The sequence below is a fragment of the Podarcis tiliguerta genome (assembly GCF_965153285.1).
Source record: "Podarcis tiliguerta genome assembly, chromosome: 2".
Lineage (NCBI taxonomy): Eukaryota > Metazoa > Chordata > Lepidosauria > Squamata > Lacertidae > Podarcis > Podarcis tiliguerta.
Window position 1 is genome coordinate 67,585,928 of NC_139535.1, and position 17,389 is coordinate 67,603,316.

At 42.3% G+C, this 17,389-nt stretch overlaps 1 protein-coding gene across 1 annotated transcript; it reads right to left on the reverse strand.

Moving 5' to 3' along the window:
• Window positions 1–283: 283 nt before the first annotated feature.
• On the reverse strand, window positions 284–16,800 carry MEIKIN (meiotic kinetochore factor; the record flags this gene model as incomplete). Its single annotated transcript, XM_083428747.1, has 13 exons — window positions 284–327; window positions 953–1,076; window positions 2,144–2,269; window positions 4,382–4,534; window positions 6,131–6,225; window positions 6,983–7,038; window positions 7,939–7,975; window positions 9,123–9,239; window positions 10,047–10,187; window positions 11,035–11,095; window positions 12,090–12,168; window positions 12,593–12,683; window positions 16,617–16,800. 13 exons carry the CDS (start codon window positions 16,798–16,800, stop codon window positions 302–304), a joined length of 1,290 nt encoding a protein of 429 aa, XP_083284873.1. The 3' UTR covers window positions 284–301.
• Between the last annotated feature and the right edge of the window lie 589 nt (window positions 16,801–17,389).

Here is a 17,389-nt window from a genome sequence, read left to right on the forward strand (position 1 = left end):
AGGACTTAGGTGTCCATTTCTTTTTTCTTTTTTACTGAACCCACTGTCCATACAATGCAGCTGCAGGGCAGGCTTCTTCCCCAACCTGGTTTCCTCCTGATGTCATTGGACTCTAAGTCCCATCATCCCTGACCACTGTTCATGCTTCCTGGGATGATGGGAACTGGGAGGGAGTCCAGCAACATCTGGAGGACACCGGGTTAAGAAGGCTGCTGCTGAGGTTTCCAGAAAGTGCTCCCCTCTCTTTCTCTCCCCTACCCCACATTACATGCAGCAGTGCTTACCTATTGTTCCTGTAGATCTAGCATTTTGAACTGGTAATAATATCTGAAAAAGAAATCAATTTGCATTGGGAATTAACTTCAATTTCACTTTTTGGAGAAAACATATCACTTTAATTGACTTACAGAGCTATCCAGTCTCCCTGCTTCTGCCACCCAGGAGACCCACCAGCATATCTACAACCTGGCCTGGAGGTGCCAGACAGAACCTGGGATCTTCTTTCTGCATGAAAGCATCTCATCTACACTGGCAGTGGTTCTCCAGAGTTTCAGACTAGAGACATTTCCAGTTCTACCTGGGCAAGCCAGGGGCTGAACCCTGGAACCTTTTGCATACGAAGCAGATGCTCCACCATTCAGCTACATCTCTCACAATGTTTGAGAAATCATGATTTGCCCAGTGACTTGGCAAGTTCTGGGCTGAGCTGGGCTTTGAACCCAAGTCCAAGCCCAATGTCCTTCATATCCCCAGCAATTTGTTTTGTAGATTCAAACAGAGAAGGGAAGTTTTGTGGCACGGCATATACTTACACGTAAGGATTCCTCCAGTCAGAAATAGGAGCTTCGACAGTTTACAACAACAACCAACAACAACAACCACCCCAAATCTCTTCCTTGTGTAAGGAGTTCTCACAATAAATACATATTCTGTATCCCCTGTCCTGCTTTACCTTCAGTTGCTCCTGATGGGTGAAACACTCTTTTTCTTTTCAGTGGGTGTTGGAGAACTTTCAGTGGTCTAGATCCTGGTGAAGCTTTAATGATACAGCAGATTTCTGGAGGGTTACGTAGACACTGAAAGAAATGGAACAAAACTTAGGCCGTCCTACAAGGCATAGACTGGGCTTTGATGCAGCACTGAATTATGAACCAATAGCTTTGGGCTCGCATGCTCCCTCTCCCCTTTTCTCCTCCAGAGGGGCCACGAGGAAAAACCTGGAAGCATTTGCTTCCATTTAAGCAAAGCAGAGTTCCTTTGTTTGCATCTTAACTCGGAAACTCAAGAGTTCAAAAACAGTTAGACAGAAAGTCAGGATTGTAAATTATATTTGATCCTGACAAAGTATCATTTATGCTAGTCAGAGAACTCTCAAGTTTGAATATAATGAGGAATTATGGTTGGTTTAAAAGCAAAAGCTTCCCGTCCCCTTTAAAGGTAAAGGTCCTTTAAAGGCTGGCAGGAGCTGGGACTGAACAACGGGAGCTCAGGTCACCCTGTCGAGGGGATTCAAACCGCCGACCTTCCGATTGGCAAGCCCTAGGTTCAGGGGTTTAGACCACAGCGCCACACACGTCCCCATGTCCAGTCCCCTTTAGGCTGCACCAAAGGAGAAGGGAGTTCACAAGCTCAAGGCTTGGTGCTGATCACACTAAACTATGGTAGTAATTTTAATATCTGGAAAAAGCCATGTTATGTAGGACATTCCGCCAACAGGAAGGTGCCCTAAATATGTTCACTACAAACATACTCTTTTCACCCCCTACAGGCTCTGGGTGGAAAAAACCCCTGGTTCTGCTATTTTTTCAGCAAAAGTGCATCGTCTTAAAAGTTTAAAATAATTAAGATGTGGCCAAGTACTGCGTATTCTTGCTTGTGCTTTTTTTTTTTTTAAATGCAGCTCTACATTGGACTTTCTTTGTGGCAGCTGCTTGTATAATCAAACAGGTTTGGGACAGGCCTCACAACATGACTTTTATTTAAATATCCTGTCTTCACTTACCATAGATAGGCAATTTTGAGTTTTGGAATCATTTGACATGTTCTCCTGCCTTGTCTATTTAAAAGTATGTACACACCCCCCCCCCCCTAAGTATGTTTGGTTAGCACTGCTGCAAAGGGAAAAATATAATAGAGATATTACCTGATGAGTAACATTTTCTGGAGACAGGGAAGCAGGAATGACTTCTTTTGAATTTACATTTGAACGACTTGTGCTTGGCAAGGAAGCTTCACCGAGTGAGACTTTATGCACTGATGAAGAGTCCAACTATATCAAAACAAAACAAAAATGTACAGCACTCTCATTAATACGGATCTAAGATCCTTCAAATAAAAGGTGAAGCAAGCTTTCAAATGAGTCCCCTCCTGGCATCCTATACTGTGCATATACAGCCTGTCTGAGTCATGAGGAAAAATGACAATTAGCCTTCTCTTTGTCAGTATGTGACTGTCACAGGTCACTCAGCTTCTTTCTCCCAGCACACTACTATAGCCCTAGGGGGTAACTGCAGTTGTTTGTCAGAAGGAAGACAAAAGGACACTTGCATACTGCTTTTCTGAATTGAGTGGAACATTTAGTGTAATACTTGAGAATCTCTGAATATATACTTATCTGTCGTCAGGATGACCTAAACTACTGATAAGGCAAATGAAGGCAATCTTAGTTTGTTTGTGCTTCTTTTCTTTCCTTTTAAAAACAGCTAGTGTGGCACATTGAACAGAGTAGACCAGGAGTGAAATCTACACACTACCACAAAGCCAATCGCTATCTCTTTTAAGCCTTTTGTGTATCTTAAGAGATGCATGTTTAATAAATAATAATAATAATAATAATAATAATGATGATGAAATAGTAAAGAGGAAGAAAAGAAATTAGTTTATGGTTTGAACAACAGGTAAGTGGTGATGTATAGCTTTTCCCCTACCCTCTGGCTACCAGTACCAACATCTATTTTGCCACATATTTGGAAGCCGCAACGGTTATATATGTGCAATTTTTATATGAATGCAAGTACTTTTCTTCCTGCATGATGATTATTTTCTACACAGAAAAGGTATTGCCTAAAGTGGCCCCCAGATTTCAAAACAGCTACTAGCACATACAGTACTGAGAAACATTTCAAAAGCCAGGAAATGATGCAGATAAATGAGATATAACTTTTGGCCCACAAAACTGGTTTGAAAATGGCCGTCTGAAACTGATACAAACAACAGCACCAAGACCCTGATGTTTTAAATATAAACACATTTCAATGCATTGTATCATTCACATGGAAATAAATGCAAATGGTTACATTTGTTTTGAGCTTATTTTGCTCTAAATCTTCTGTCTGTAGAAGTGCTGCCCTTGTTAACAGCGCTTTATTGTTTCTTATGTTCACCGCTCTGGATCTGCTCTCCGATACAGACATAAAAGTTTATCAGAAGCAAATAGCAAGAGCAATCTGTTCTGCTGTTAATTTTAAAATATTTAATTTCCTTCATATAAAACATCTACCTGCAGCCCATCCAGTTTCCAAATTGAATTCCTTTATAAGAGAGAAATCCATTTTAAACAGATAACCAGATTTTCCTGTAAACAGAATGCTTTGGTTGTATCGCAGGATACTCTGAATTCATTCTGAAAGCAAAATGTCAAGTGAACATGTCTGAGAAGACTCTGGGCTCATCCAGACTTCCTTTTGTGCCGTGTTTCTAGGCATAGGTCTGTGCTTTAATGCCCCCCATCCAAGCACTTTTATTTTTGCGCCAGTTCTTTTCCTGCAAAGCCCTACTTTTTATCACTGAATCAGAGCGAATGGCAATTTACCCCAAACCCGAATTGCCATTTGTTTTGATTCTGCATTAAAGAGAGAGTTTTCCTGGGGAAAGCGTGGGGGGGGGGGAGGGAGTGCTCAGACACTGAGCTTTAAAGCCCAGACCTGCGCCTAGAAAGCAGGGGGCAAAAGATAAGTATGGAAAAGCCAACTGAAGCACTACTTCCTGTTTCCTGAACACTAAGTACACCTATCAGTGGAACCATGCCAAAGGGGAGAGAGACTCCCAATTTTGAAGAGGGTTTATGGGTCCAATTCAGTCCATAGACCACAAAAGGCTCATCCATATTGTTTAACATGACCCAACCTCCCATTAGCCCTAGCCAGTGTATCCAATAGTTAGAGACGATGGAAGATGGGGTCCAACAACATCCCAAAGACCCCAGGCCTCCCGACACCTAGTTTAACTAGTGCCACTTTTATCTTTTGCCAGCTTTTGCGTTGTAATTTCCCATAGCACCATTCAGTATAGTTTCTGCATCTCTTAGCCTTGCAACAACTCTCTAACCCCCAAGTGCAGCACTCCCCATTCCCTTAAAGCTTAGCAGTTGAAAACAACTTACCATGCCAGTACCTGGCTGTGCAGAGCCTAAGGTTTCAGCTGCGATTTCGCAAAATTTGGCTGGACCCAATACATAAGGAGAGGATGAGGATGAGGATGAGGAAAACAGTACTCTTTTTGTGCACTTCATTTTCCTGGGTTGCTGATCTTTAGTCTACAGAAACATGAAGAATTGTATAGTAGTATCATCAACACTTGTAAGGGACGTACTTAAAAGTGTTTTATACAGCACTTTGAGCAATTGAAGTGCTTTGTATACATCTCAGTAATTCTTATGAACAATAGCATGATGAAAATCTCACTTATTATCCTCATGTTGCAGGGGAGGGAGAAAGAGATAGCAGCTTGCTGAAGGCCAACTAGTAATCTCATGGCAGAGGAGAGATGAGATTTAAATCAAGGTTTTAGTCGCTGCACTATACTTCATTAGGACTAGGATCACATGACAGTCCCTGGAAGACGGCCAGCCAATAGAGTGCTTGACCCATTTTATGTTCACTAAAAACATGACATTTGTTCCAAATGACCTCAGCACAGAATGCTAACAATTCCCAATTCCAAAATCTCAGTGTGAGGCAAAAAGGGCAATGTGAGGAGCAATCTAGAGATCTGCTATGAAGCTTGTCTTTGCACAGTTTTTTCTTTTAACAAATAGCTTTCTTTTCATCATGAACAGAAGCCACCCTTTATTTTGATCAAGACCACACACACACAAACATATTTGTAAATGGAAAATTCTGCAAGGGAGTGGTTTCCCCTCTACTTTGGCCTTTTCACTGAACTCACACTGTCAACTATTTAAGGAGTTACACAGAAGAAAAGATAGCCACGCCCACTTAGAAGAACAAGTAATAGCTATTGACTAGTGATTCTAGATGGGAAGTGGTTTCATATTATGTAAAAAGCTTAGTTGAATGATAAGCCGGGAGCACCTTTTCTATAATATATGAAAAAACTGAATTTGTACCACTAGGGCCCAGTGAGTTTCTTTTGCGGATGCCTCAGGTATAGCAGCTTCTTTCTCCAAAGGTTTACCAAATTTAGAGCCTAAGTTACCAGAACATTTTTATTTGGGTGGCTATTTAAGACAGGTTGAAGGGACAACCTTAATTCTGCTATTTTATAATTGGATGTTCCATGATTTCCACAAGGTCAACTTGAAATCCAACTTCAAAAGAAAGAAAACAAGAGGTGCTTAATCATTACCCACCCAAATAATTCAATTTACAATGGAATACAGAAAGCTGACCCAAAAAGTGCATGGGGAGGACCAAGGAAGAATTGTGAGAGCAGAGTCAGCAAGCAGGGGAAGGGTTAACAATCCCACTGCGCCACCATAGCATGACCTATTCTGAAGTTGTAACATCAAGTGTAGCCCCCTTCACTCATCACTGGCACTAAGGTGCCACCATGTGATTACTGCTTGAGCTCTTGCCCCTTGGGCAGGGTGGCTGATCCAGGGTAACAGAATGCTCATCTAAAGATGGGGCCAGGCAGTGTGCCAGGACTACAGCCCCATCCCCAGTAAACCCATGATGACCCCTTACTGGATTTTTAAAAAAATGAATGAAAGGACTACAGTCAACTGGAGATTATTATCACACTTCTGTCCAGATTCATCTACAGTATGAGATTAAGTGTCTCATACTCTACCGAGCTATCTTTCCATGGTTGTGTCACTACAGTTAGTTGTCCACCACACCACTATCCCAATTCACACATGGCAACCTATGAACATTAAACTCGTCACCTTTTTCGTTTGTTTTTGAGGCAATAAGGAGGCTCCAAAAGATTGCAACTCAGGTGTCTTTTCCTTTGCAGGCAAAATTTTGCACACTTGTTTGCCTGAGAAAACAGGAAGAAAAATAATTCTTCAATTTGACTGTGCAAATTGGCCCAGCTACTTCTCTGTCTCAATTTTGTGCTGCAGTTTGGGGGTCATGGGCTGATCTGCAGTCATTTACTGGCTGATCTGCAGAGCCATTCATTCGGCCTCAATGTCTGAGCTTTTAACCATCCCTTAACACTATGTGGCTTGTCCTTTTCACTCAATTTTCTCTTTCTTTCCCTTTTTTTTAGTGGAATGAGATTCTTAAATGGTATGTGTGTCTGCAAGTATGAAAATGGGGTGGGGGTGAGCTACTCTGGATGAATCACTTTTCAAGAGTCCACAAACACAGTTGCCATGGTAACCAGGAAAGACTGGGGTGCAGTCTGCAGCCAGGAGGAGCCACTGTATTTTGCCGTTTTGTTTTCAAAAACCGCCAGCATTTTCCCTGTTTGCAGTCAGTGTTCCTGCCATGCCTTGCAGTGTTCTAATTGCCTGGCTGAGGAAGAGGCAATGGCATGTTTACTTCCCTCATTCTGCTTTAGTGCTGGCTTCCATGTTCACCTCTTCTTCGGCTCAGCAGCTGTTTGAATTAAAGGAATTTCAATGCCAGGAGGGCCACCAAGCCAGGCTAAGAGGGGCAACCTTTCAGGATCATCATTATACACAGGCCCTGTGGCCTGAACGTGTTATTTTAAAAGCACACAGCAAAAACAAATCTGCTAGTCATGTCACATAACTTGCAACTTGTTTGTTTTAAATAACATTATTTACCTGCAACTACAGCTGAAACATCTGTCAATTCAGAATGTGATTTCCGCTTTGATAGCCTGCCACAGTAAGAAAATAAAAAGGCGAAAGTAAGAAAGTAGTTATATGCTTAGCTGCTCACAAAATTTCCATTAAGATCCAAGTGATTTCTTTCCTAACTGGCTAATATCACTTCAAATCTAGTGAAAATACACTGGCTAATGAGTCAACAGACCAATTAATATCTTCAATTCTGCCATAATGGGATGCTCCACCAATGTGTTCTCTTTGCGAGAGGGGATTTCCCTGGCTACAGCTGTTGCTTCTTAATGGCCATGGCGAAGGCAGTGCTTTATGTAGCTGCCACAATCAGAGTCATTACTCCAAGCAGTTGCATATATACTGTCTCTAAAAAAGAGAGCAGTCACAAAAAAATATTGTTATGCGTTTGTGGGGTGCCTGAATTCCCCTTCTAATTCCTGGACCCTGCTTATAATTCCTGGGTGTCAGATACTCGACCCCCTCTCTCAACTCATAATTGGCTAGAAAGACAAAAGCCTCTGAAGTAGAGTTTTAGAACTGGAAGGAGAGCAGTTGTTTTTAGGATTGCAGTTGGGGATGACGTCGGTTGGAGAAAAAATAGTTGTTGGCTGTGTCAGCAAGCCTGAGAGAAAAGTGGCAGTCTGTTAAACATAGCAAGCTGACCAGAGGGTGATGGCTGATTTCTGCAGGCATCCAAGACTATGGCCATGGGAGGGGCAAGAACCTTTTGGAGTGTTAATGCTTTGAACCCCTCCATCGTAGACTCAGGTTGTATATACAGTATGTGTAAATAAACCGTATACCCTAAAGACATCACAGTCTCCGCTGTGGCTCATTTCTTTAGAAACACAATCCCTGGGCAAGCACCTGGAACCCCTGGAATCTCACACCGCTCGGAGACTGGGGTGGCATGTAACAATATTTTGCTTAGGTATTACCTTGTAATGCTCTGGTCTTTTTTTCCTAAAGTGGTTTCTAGAAGAGATCAAATGTGAAGAGTGTGATCAAGGTAAGATAGAGCAATACAGCACAACATAGGGCTCGTCCACACCTCTGCTTGCCCCATGCCCAGAAAGCACAGGTCTGAGCTTTTCTGCTTGTCCTGTGCTTTCAAGGCATGGGTCCAAGAGGATTTTCGCTTGCCCCTTGCTTTCCCCGGGAAAATCAGCTGTTTAGCCCTGAACTGGAACAAACGTCAATTCACAGAAAAACGAATTGGCATTTGTTCCGAGTGCTTCTTCCCCAAGAAAAATACCGTATTTTTCGCTCTATAGGACGCACTTTTTCCCCTTCAAAAATGAAGGGGAAATGTGTGTGCGTCCTATGGAGCGAAGACGCCATAGCCCCGCGACCCTCTCCGGGCTGGAGAGGTGACGCGCGGCTATGGCAGGAGCCTCTCCGCTGCGCCTTTCCGCTGCTCCCTGACCTGCTCTTTGGGGCTGGTGGTGGGCTTCCCCCCGCCAGCCCCAAAGAGCAGGTCAAAAGGAACCTGAAGCCTGGAGAGCGAGAGGGGTCAGTGCACACCGACCCCTCTCGCTCTCCAGGCTTCCAAGGTAGCCGCCTGAACGCACCTTAAACGGCACCTTGTTTTAGAGCAGGAAAACAAGAGGGGGAAAGTTCTCCCCCTCTCTGCGCAGAGCCTCCTGCCGCTTCGCTGAAGGGGTGCTGGACAGAGAGGGGGAGATTTTTTTTTCTTGTTCTCCCCCTTCTAAAACAAAGTGCGTCCTATTGTCCGGTGCGTCCTATGGTGCGAAAAATACGGTAGGTGCTGGAGCTAACCATGAAGTTGTTATAGTAAGTCGCTGGGCAGCTGGCTGGGGCAGCCCTGAATAGATGCTGGTTTGACACAGGAGACGGACTGAAGAAAAGGATATACGAATTTGCCCCACCCTGTAGCTTGACCAATCGTGTCTAGGATGCTTAATCTTTCCTCTTCAAACCATTTTAGTCTTCCCATGGTCTCATCATCAAGCTGCTTTATTTCCAGACATCCAACTCTGCCACTTGGAGTGTGGAAAGACCAACTCAAGTTCCTGACACCCACATTTGCTGCCCTCTGCATCAAAGAAAGGTTTAAACTCAAGCTGGCAACCAAACACTTATGTAATATGTTCAAGGTTACCCAATATCTGTGAAAGATTTGGCACATGTGGCATCTTGTCTATGTTGATGGCTTTGCTGGTATCCAAGAGGGTTGAATTCCTGTGCCCAAGGCATTCTTCTGGACCAGTGCTTTTTTCTAAAACACATAACACAATATGGTTGCTAGCATCTTTCTGAAATGCTTGAAGTTCTACAATGCTAAGTTTGCTAACATTGCATTTGTAAGCTGATCACTCTTGAAGAACCTCCACAGATTTCAGTTGGCTTATTATGGCATAAAGTGTAAAGACTTTAGATCCCCTCCCTACAAACAATAATTGAGAATGTAATTTGAAGCACTTGTTCAGCAATCGATGCATGGTTGATTGCCCAGTGCTGGGGTTAAGCCAATCAAAAAAATGTAGTATAGGTCAAGAATTGCCAAGGACACTCTGAACTCTAGCCTTGGATTAAATGGTCATTCTCTGACCAAATTAAGAGGCATTTGGCAAGAATCAATTAGAAAAGCTTTCCCCACTTGACTATGTGATGGGCTTGATTAAGCAAATAAAAATGCAATGTAGTCAGGCCTTACAGCAGGGATGTGGAGTCAACTGCTCTCCAACTGTTTTTCCTCTCTGGGACAGCTGAGTCAGTAGACCATGAGTCTACTAGACCCTGATCTCAGGGTCATGGGTTTGAGCCCCATGTTGGGCAAAATATTCCTGCATTACAGGGGGTTGGACTAGATGACCCTTGTGATCCCTTCAAACACTCTACAAATTCTAAGATACTATGATCCCTGACTATTGGCCATGCTTGCTGTGGCTGAAAAGAAAGCAACATCTGGAGGGCCACAGGTTCCCAATTTCTGCCATACATTCTGCAACTAAAAAATATAGATGAGAGCACACATGCTTTTCTCAAACGGTCACTCCCACATGTAGAGCATAAGCATGCATACCTAATGTGTTTTCATCTCTGAATATCTCAGGTGATGAATAAGTACTTGCTCCATCACTAGATTCTGTATTAGAGCACAGAGAAGACCCTTCATCCAAACACTGCAGCAGAAAATGTGAAACACCTGTGGGTAAAGTCATTCCTGGAAATAAAGGGAAAATGAGATCAGGACACTGCTCAGTCTTAAAGTGCTCATTCAGGTACCCTGATATGCTGGGCACCTATAAATGCATACAAATGTTAAGATCTGGGTTTCAGTTTGAAATAAAAAGACTGTATGTTGCAATAGGTTATACAATATAGTCCTGTGAACAGAAGGCAGGCCACATGAGAGAAGGATGGAGAACAGCAAGAGTAATAGGTTCAATTGGATTAGTTTTCATTTATTATTACGTTACATGTTCTAAATTTCCTCCAAGGAGCTCCAGGTGACATACATCCACATGGTTCTTTCCATCCCTCTTTTACCCTCACAATAACCCTGTGAGGGAGGTTTGATTGAAAGATGGCAACTGGGCCAAAGTAACCCAGTGAGTTTCATGGCTGAAAGCGCATTTGAACCATAGTCTCCTAGTCCAATACTCAAACCTCTGCACTTGTTTCAGTATACATGCAATGTTCAGCTTCCATCATAAGCGGTAATATATATAAGCTGAACTACAACTTCCAGCAGTCCAAGTGCTCAGCGATTATGGGATTATGGGAGTTGTAATTCAGCAACATCTGAAGGGCCAAAGGTTATTCACTCCTGTTCACCCAATAATTCATTTTTTTTCCTGCCCTTCTTATGTAGAAGGCTGAACAAGAAACACTAGTGATATGAATTGCTCCTGAGGAAAGCTTCAGCACTGGCCACAGAGTTGGGTTGGGGGAATTAAAATTGGGTTAGCAGAACTAAAATATTAACATGAGGACTAGTCACATTAGGGAACTTGGAATAATATTTAGAAGAATACAGTTCCTGATCCAGTATGCTTAAGCATACTCACCTGATGTAGTTTCACTATATCTCGCACTCTCTTTACTTGCAGAGCTTAAATGCAAAGAATCCTAAGAACAACAGTGAAAGATGCAGAAGGCAAGGTATGACGTAGATAAAACTGTGATTTCCCTTATGACCATACAAAATTCATGAAAATAATTTCTCAGAAAGAAACAGTTCTGCACAGTTTTGTCATTAACAAAATATTCCTTAACACTGATCAGAGCAACTCTTGGATTTGAAATGTATTATCAATGGCCACATGGAAGCAATTTTAAATTATGTAAATTGTTCATCTGCAGAAGGTCATCAAGCAGAATGGGAGAATTTCTCATTCACCACAAAGCCCCAGAATTTCTTCCAAGCACAGTCTCTGTTAAGATCAGAGGTTCTGTGTGGAGACTAACATGACAGAGAGAATAATTTAAAGCTGAACCCATATGGTGGTTATTTCCTGGGCACTGAACCTCTATAGTGGTATTGTCAACTTGTATAAATTTCATTGTGATTGATGCACATTTCCAGCCACTATCCAAGTCAATGTGAATAGAGCATAACCATGAACTTACCTGGACAATATCCATAGGTCTTTATGACAATTCATCTGTTCCACACCAACCACTTGAAACACTATGACTTCTAATATTCCTCCACACTGAAATTCTCCCAGCAATCAGAGAGGCTGGTACACTAATTATGCTGGTGACTACTGCAAACCCTGATATTTCCACGTACCTCAGAGAGATGGATTTGCCCCCACTTTAAAGTCAGAACCACAGAATACATACAGAAACAACCTGGTGCTTTCCATATATTTTGAATTATAACTCCCATCATCCCTGACCACTTACCATGCTGCCTAGGAGCTAGCATGGCTTAATTGTGATTTTGGCTTAGTGTGATGTGCAAACCAGCTCCATGACACACCACTGGCTGCATACAAAATACTGTATATGTATTTTGATTGGCTGGACTCTGAAGGTGCAGCAGTCTTTCGTTTTTACCCTACTAGTAGTACATAGATTTGTTGGGATTTAAGAGGTTTAACAATTAAATACATACCTTTAATACAGCAGTGCCCATTTTATTGATACTTTTATTCACCTCCATGCTTCTGTTTTCATTTTCATTTAATTCAGTGCTATGGGGGGGGGGGGGATACAGCACAAATATGGGTCTGTATTTTTCATAGGCAATTTCAAACCAACTCTGATATCTGGAATTTCTGAGAAGATTGATTTCTTTTAATTTGAACTTAAACCAACACACTGACAACAGAAATTGGCATTATTATTGCTCTGGGGATGTTGCTCAAAACAAGGCAAGTCCTTCCTGTCCTGGCCATAACGCCTATAAATACAATTAAAGCTGAATTGCATCATCATATTGACAGTTTCTAGACTGGTGGTGTGGAACTTGGTGCTTTCCAAAAGTTGTTGGACTCCAAGCCATCAGCATAGCCAATTGTCAGAGCTGATGGGATTTGTAGTCCAACAACATCTATGGGGCCTCAAGTGCTCAAGACCTTCCCCCAGATCCAATAATAGAATAACTGGAATCTATACCTTTGTTCCACTGAAAGACAGTCCATCTGGGTCACCCCAGAGGCTTCTTGAATTTTGGGCAATGCTTTTTTAAAGGCATTTCCAATTTGTCCTACAGGGAGAAAAAAGTGAATGTTTAGCCAAAGACAGGATTATGATCCAACAGAACAAATATTGTATAAACTGTATAAATTGATATTAACCTAAAGTCCTACATTTACCCAAAGGATTTGCTCTGTTGTAAAGAGAGAGTAAGAATCATCTCTTTGTGTTAAGACGTCACAGTTGTTTGGCATTCACCCAACTTGTATACAGGTGCTGAATGAAGGGCTTCAATGTAATTATTTCTGGTGCCCCGAGTATGTGCAAAATTCAAACCGAGATATGCACATTCCTCCATGACTGTTTGAGATTATTTATATTGAACAGGGAATGTACACAGTTTCTTCTTCATGGATTATGTGCACATTTTCTTTGGGTGTATATTAGCCACTCAACTTACATTTCCCTAGACGCATACACACACACTTACACACACAAGGGGTTCTGCCCCTGCTCACCAACCCCCTGGGCTAACTCCCCATTCTTTAAACTTCACCCATAAACCCCATAGTCCGTCCCCGCCCTCCATGCTGCCCACCTGACATCATAGTGACACCAGGCAATGTTTCCCTTTGAAGCCCTGATTGTTGGGACTTCAAGTGACCCATGGGGCTTTCAAACCTCGGGGGCAAGGGTTGAAGGATATGGTGTGTTGGATGCAAGCTCCCATCTACCCATCAGATTACCAAACATGGCTGAAGAGAGGTTTAATGGAGAGGGCCTTCAAAGTGCAGCTTGCTAAACTGCTTGGTGAAACACCCTTCCCTGCTGCAATTGCATTTAATGGAGGGCGGCAAACACTTCACCCAGCAGATTGCTAAACACTGGGTGAATGGCCTACTTACCCTTCTGTTAAACCTCACTGCGGGATCATTTATTGGAATGCTCCATTAAACAGTTTGCCTAGGCTGGCCTGCCATTCCTCACTCTGCAATTGGTGCGGCTGCCTAGGTATGTATGGGAATATATGCAGGACTAGTTCATATGTCACAGTAACTACATGGTTTGTTCTTGGTTGCAGCTCATGGTAAACAAGGAAAGAGCTTAACCATGAACCTAGGTTTGTACAACAAGCTAAGCCAACCCAAACTCATCGCAGTACAGGAGTAAAATGACTTGGGGGAAGTAAAGCAGCTGTGAGATCCTCTTCAGGAGTCTGCACAGCCCTGATACACCATAGTTTGGCATGCAAACAAAGCAAAGACATGTGCACATACAGTTGGGTGCATTAAAAAGCATGTTAACCCACCCTGAACAGATTCTCTTCAAGGTCAGTAGATTACTCCACATTTGTTTCATTTGTGTATCGGCTACGGACAACACAACTCTAGCAAGTCAACAAAGAATGAGCAAAAGAAAACCTCAGAGTTGCACTATAATGGAATTTCTGCTCTCAAAAGGAAGGTCCTAGTACAACTGTGAAATCAAGACACCTGTTAAGCTCTCAATCTCCAGAGATTTGCAAGAAGAACTCCTTTGCACCTTTTAATTTTCATCAGGTTTTGCTATCAGTTTCTTTAAAAAAGAAATTAAGGCAAGTCTTGATACTCCCAAGACTTAGTACAATATCAGAAGGCAAAAAGCTCCCCCTACTGACAGTCCAATTTAATGCACTTGGTAAACCAAGCCTATCTGGATCAAAGGCTTTTGCTGCGCAGTTTTAAGAGCTGTTTAGGTAGAATCAGTGATTTTTTTCTTTAAAAAAAAGTTTAGGGGTGCTCTCATTTTCCTACTCATATTGAAATACTGCCCCTCAATGAGGCTAAACCTAGATTCACAAAATGTTTAGGGGTAAGCGTACCCCTGCGTCCCCCAAGAAAAAAGCACTGGGTAGAATAATCATCAACAGGTTACATTTCCACCTATTCTTCACACAGGTAAATACTCCATATGGTAAGACTGCAGCCATACTTAGTCTTTATCCTCCTCCCCCTAACAAGGATCTTTTTGTCATGTGACTGAGGGATATGTCACAATGAAGCAACACTTTACTTCAAAAATATTTGAGAATAATCCGCAAATCCCTCTGGGAACAACAGGATTTAAGCAGAGGTGGATTTAGGGCAGCATGACTGGTTCTACCGCAATAGGGGGAACCACAACTATGATGTACTGAATTGAGCCAAACAGGTGGTGAGAGGAAGGGGGGTGCTGAATTTTGGCTGCCCACAAGGCGACACTGAAATCTGAAAGACCAAAGTCCACCACTGACTTAAGTGTGCATAACTATATTCAGATTTACCACCTGCTCTTTGCATTTCAAGAGGGGCAAATTATTTTGGCGACAGATGAGAACAGGTGTTGTTGTCATGGCACCCACACACAATTTATAAAAATGGCTGTTTCTAACCATTGCAGGTGTGGGGAAAATAATTGTGAACACCATCAAACATTTCCAAAAGAGGAGACTTGGATGAACCACCACTCTTGAATGACAACATCAGTGTTTTGTTTGCATAAAGTCCATATGTACGGTATGTATGTATGTATGTATGTATGCATGCATGCATGCTATGTATAATATTTATAGAAATCTCCCTAACATAAAGTATCAACAAAATATGCATGTACAATAAAACATATACCATAAAAATATAAAATAACCACAAAATGGGTGGCTCATCTTCAAAAGTTTAAGCAGCTGCATAGGCCTTCTGGCATAAAAAGATCTTCAAGAGATGCCTGAAAATTAACTGTGAGAATGCCTGAATAATCTAGGCTGGAAGAGTTTATAGAATGGAACCAGGTATCCTAAATGCCTAAATTCTTGTTGAAGTCAATCAGGCTTCTGAAATATGGGGGACAACCAGCAGTACTTCTCCAAATTATCTCAGTGAGTGAGCTGGTATATAAGGGTTAAGGGAAGCATTATGGTATCCTGAACTCACGTTGATCAGGGCTTTGTATAAGAGAACGCTGGACCTGGTCTGGGAGCATATGGGCAGCCAATGCAGGTGTTTCAGCAGAATGCTACAAACCTACTCCTGAGAAGACATAGGGCTGCTCCACTAGACTTCTAATGTCAGTTTGGGGCACACTACATCACCCCACAAATCCTAGCATGCAGCAGCAGACCATATGTGAACACACAATTGCGTACAGGAGTCTTTGCCCACTGTAAGAGAATGGCGCTGAGCAGAGGAGCCCCAGAAAGCACCATAAATTTAGAAAGTGGCCTGAGAGGCTGGGGATTCAAAAGCTTGGAAAAACACCAGGTGATAGGAGTGTTGCTTTCAAAAACAGTGAGAACCTTGGAAAAAGCAAAACAGCAACTGGCTCAAGACCCAATCTTATGCCTGTTTACCGAGAAGTGAGTTTCACTAGGTTCAATGGTGCTTGCATCCTAAGACAGGATTCCACTGTGAGGTGGCTCAAAGGGTAGGATTCATCCTCGTGTGCCCTGGGGACAGTTGGTTTGTATTTGCAGCTGGTGATTTTTAGCTGGGATGGTAAAGACTGACATCAGGACCGAGTTCACTGTTGACATTCAGTGTTGCAGAAGGAGCACATACTGGAGTAATGAGCTCAGTGTTGTCAGGGTCTGAGCAACTGTGACAAAAACTATGAATACAAACCAAACTAAGGAAAGCAATGAGCCCCATCTCTGTGTCCCATGTAATGCATTTAGCAGGCCAAGCGGCTTTCTACAATACTCATCAAGACATAGCAGGTGAGATAAGCCCCCAACACATTCACAAACACCTCACCCTCTTCCCCACTACCAATTTCACCAATAAAGTGTTTCCATTAAGAGTGACTACATTAAGAGTACATAAAGTGACTACATTAAGAGTACATTCTCACCCCTACACATTTTTAGACAGTACACAGTAGAGTAGTTAGGGCCTTTGTGCCACTACGCAAAGACACAATAAATATTGTAATTAATCCAGACAAACAGGGATGTGATGGGGAAGGACAAGGTAGTTGCATGAACAATTACTTCTGACATGAGATTCCTGCCGAGGTCCAGAAAGCAGATCTAGGCGCAGCCGACTCCCTTTGGCTTCAGCATTCCTTTTACCTACAGTAGCAGATGCTGCCGCAGCTGGGATAGGAGATGCACAATGGACATTCTGTTGAGCCCGCCTCTTCCGGGAATAGGAACGCAATTTCACCCAGTCCATCCTCTTTATTTGCTTTTCCTCACAGCAATGCTGCCTACAAAGCGGTAAGAGGCAATACTAAGAAAAGAGGTTCTGAAAAGTAAAATATAATCCAAGCACAAATGCCAGGAAAAACCAAAACCATGACCTTTAGGGAAGGGAAGAGTCTTATTGGTGGATTGCTGGCTTTCTTGAAACTTGTTTAAGCTCCTGTGGTTTACTCCCTGAAGGATTAAACAAATCCATATTTACCCCCATATTACTCTATATTAACTCACTGTATAAAGGGGCTGTCAGCCCCACAGAACAGAAATGCTTTCACTAGAGCTCGGTGTGCCAGAGAGTACGTTCAATTCTAAACCCAAATATCATAAAGATCCCCTCACCAAATTAAACATGCATACACCACACATACACACTTCAAAAAACAAACATTAGCTAGAATATAATCTCAACAGCCAAATGCCCTACACTCAAATTACTATATAAACCTTTGGCAGTTTTCTCTCACATGAATCTACAAACAATCCTGGGAGCTGTAGATTAGTAAACAAGACTGAGTTATTGGTTATAAAGATCCCAAGCATTTCCATCCCTCAAACTATTGTTT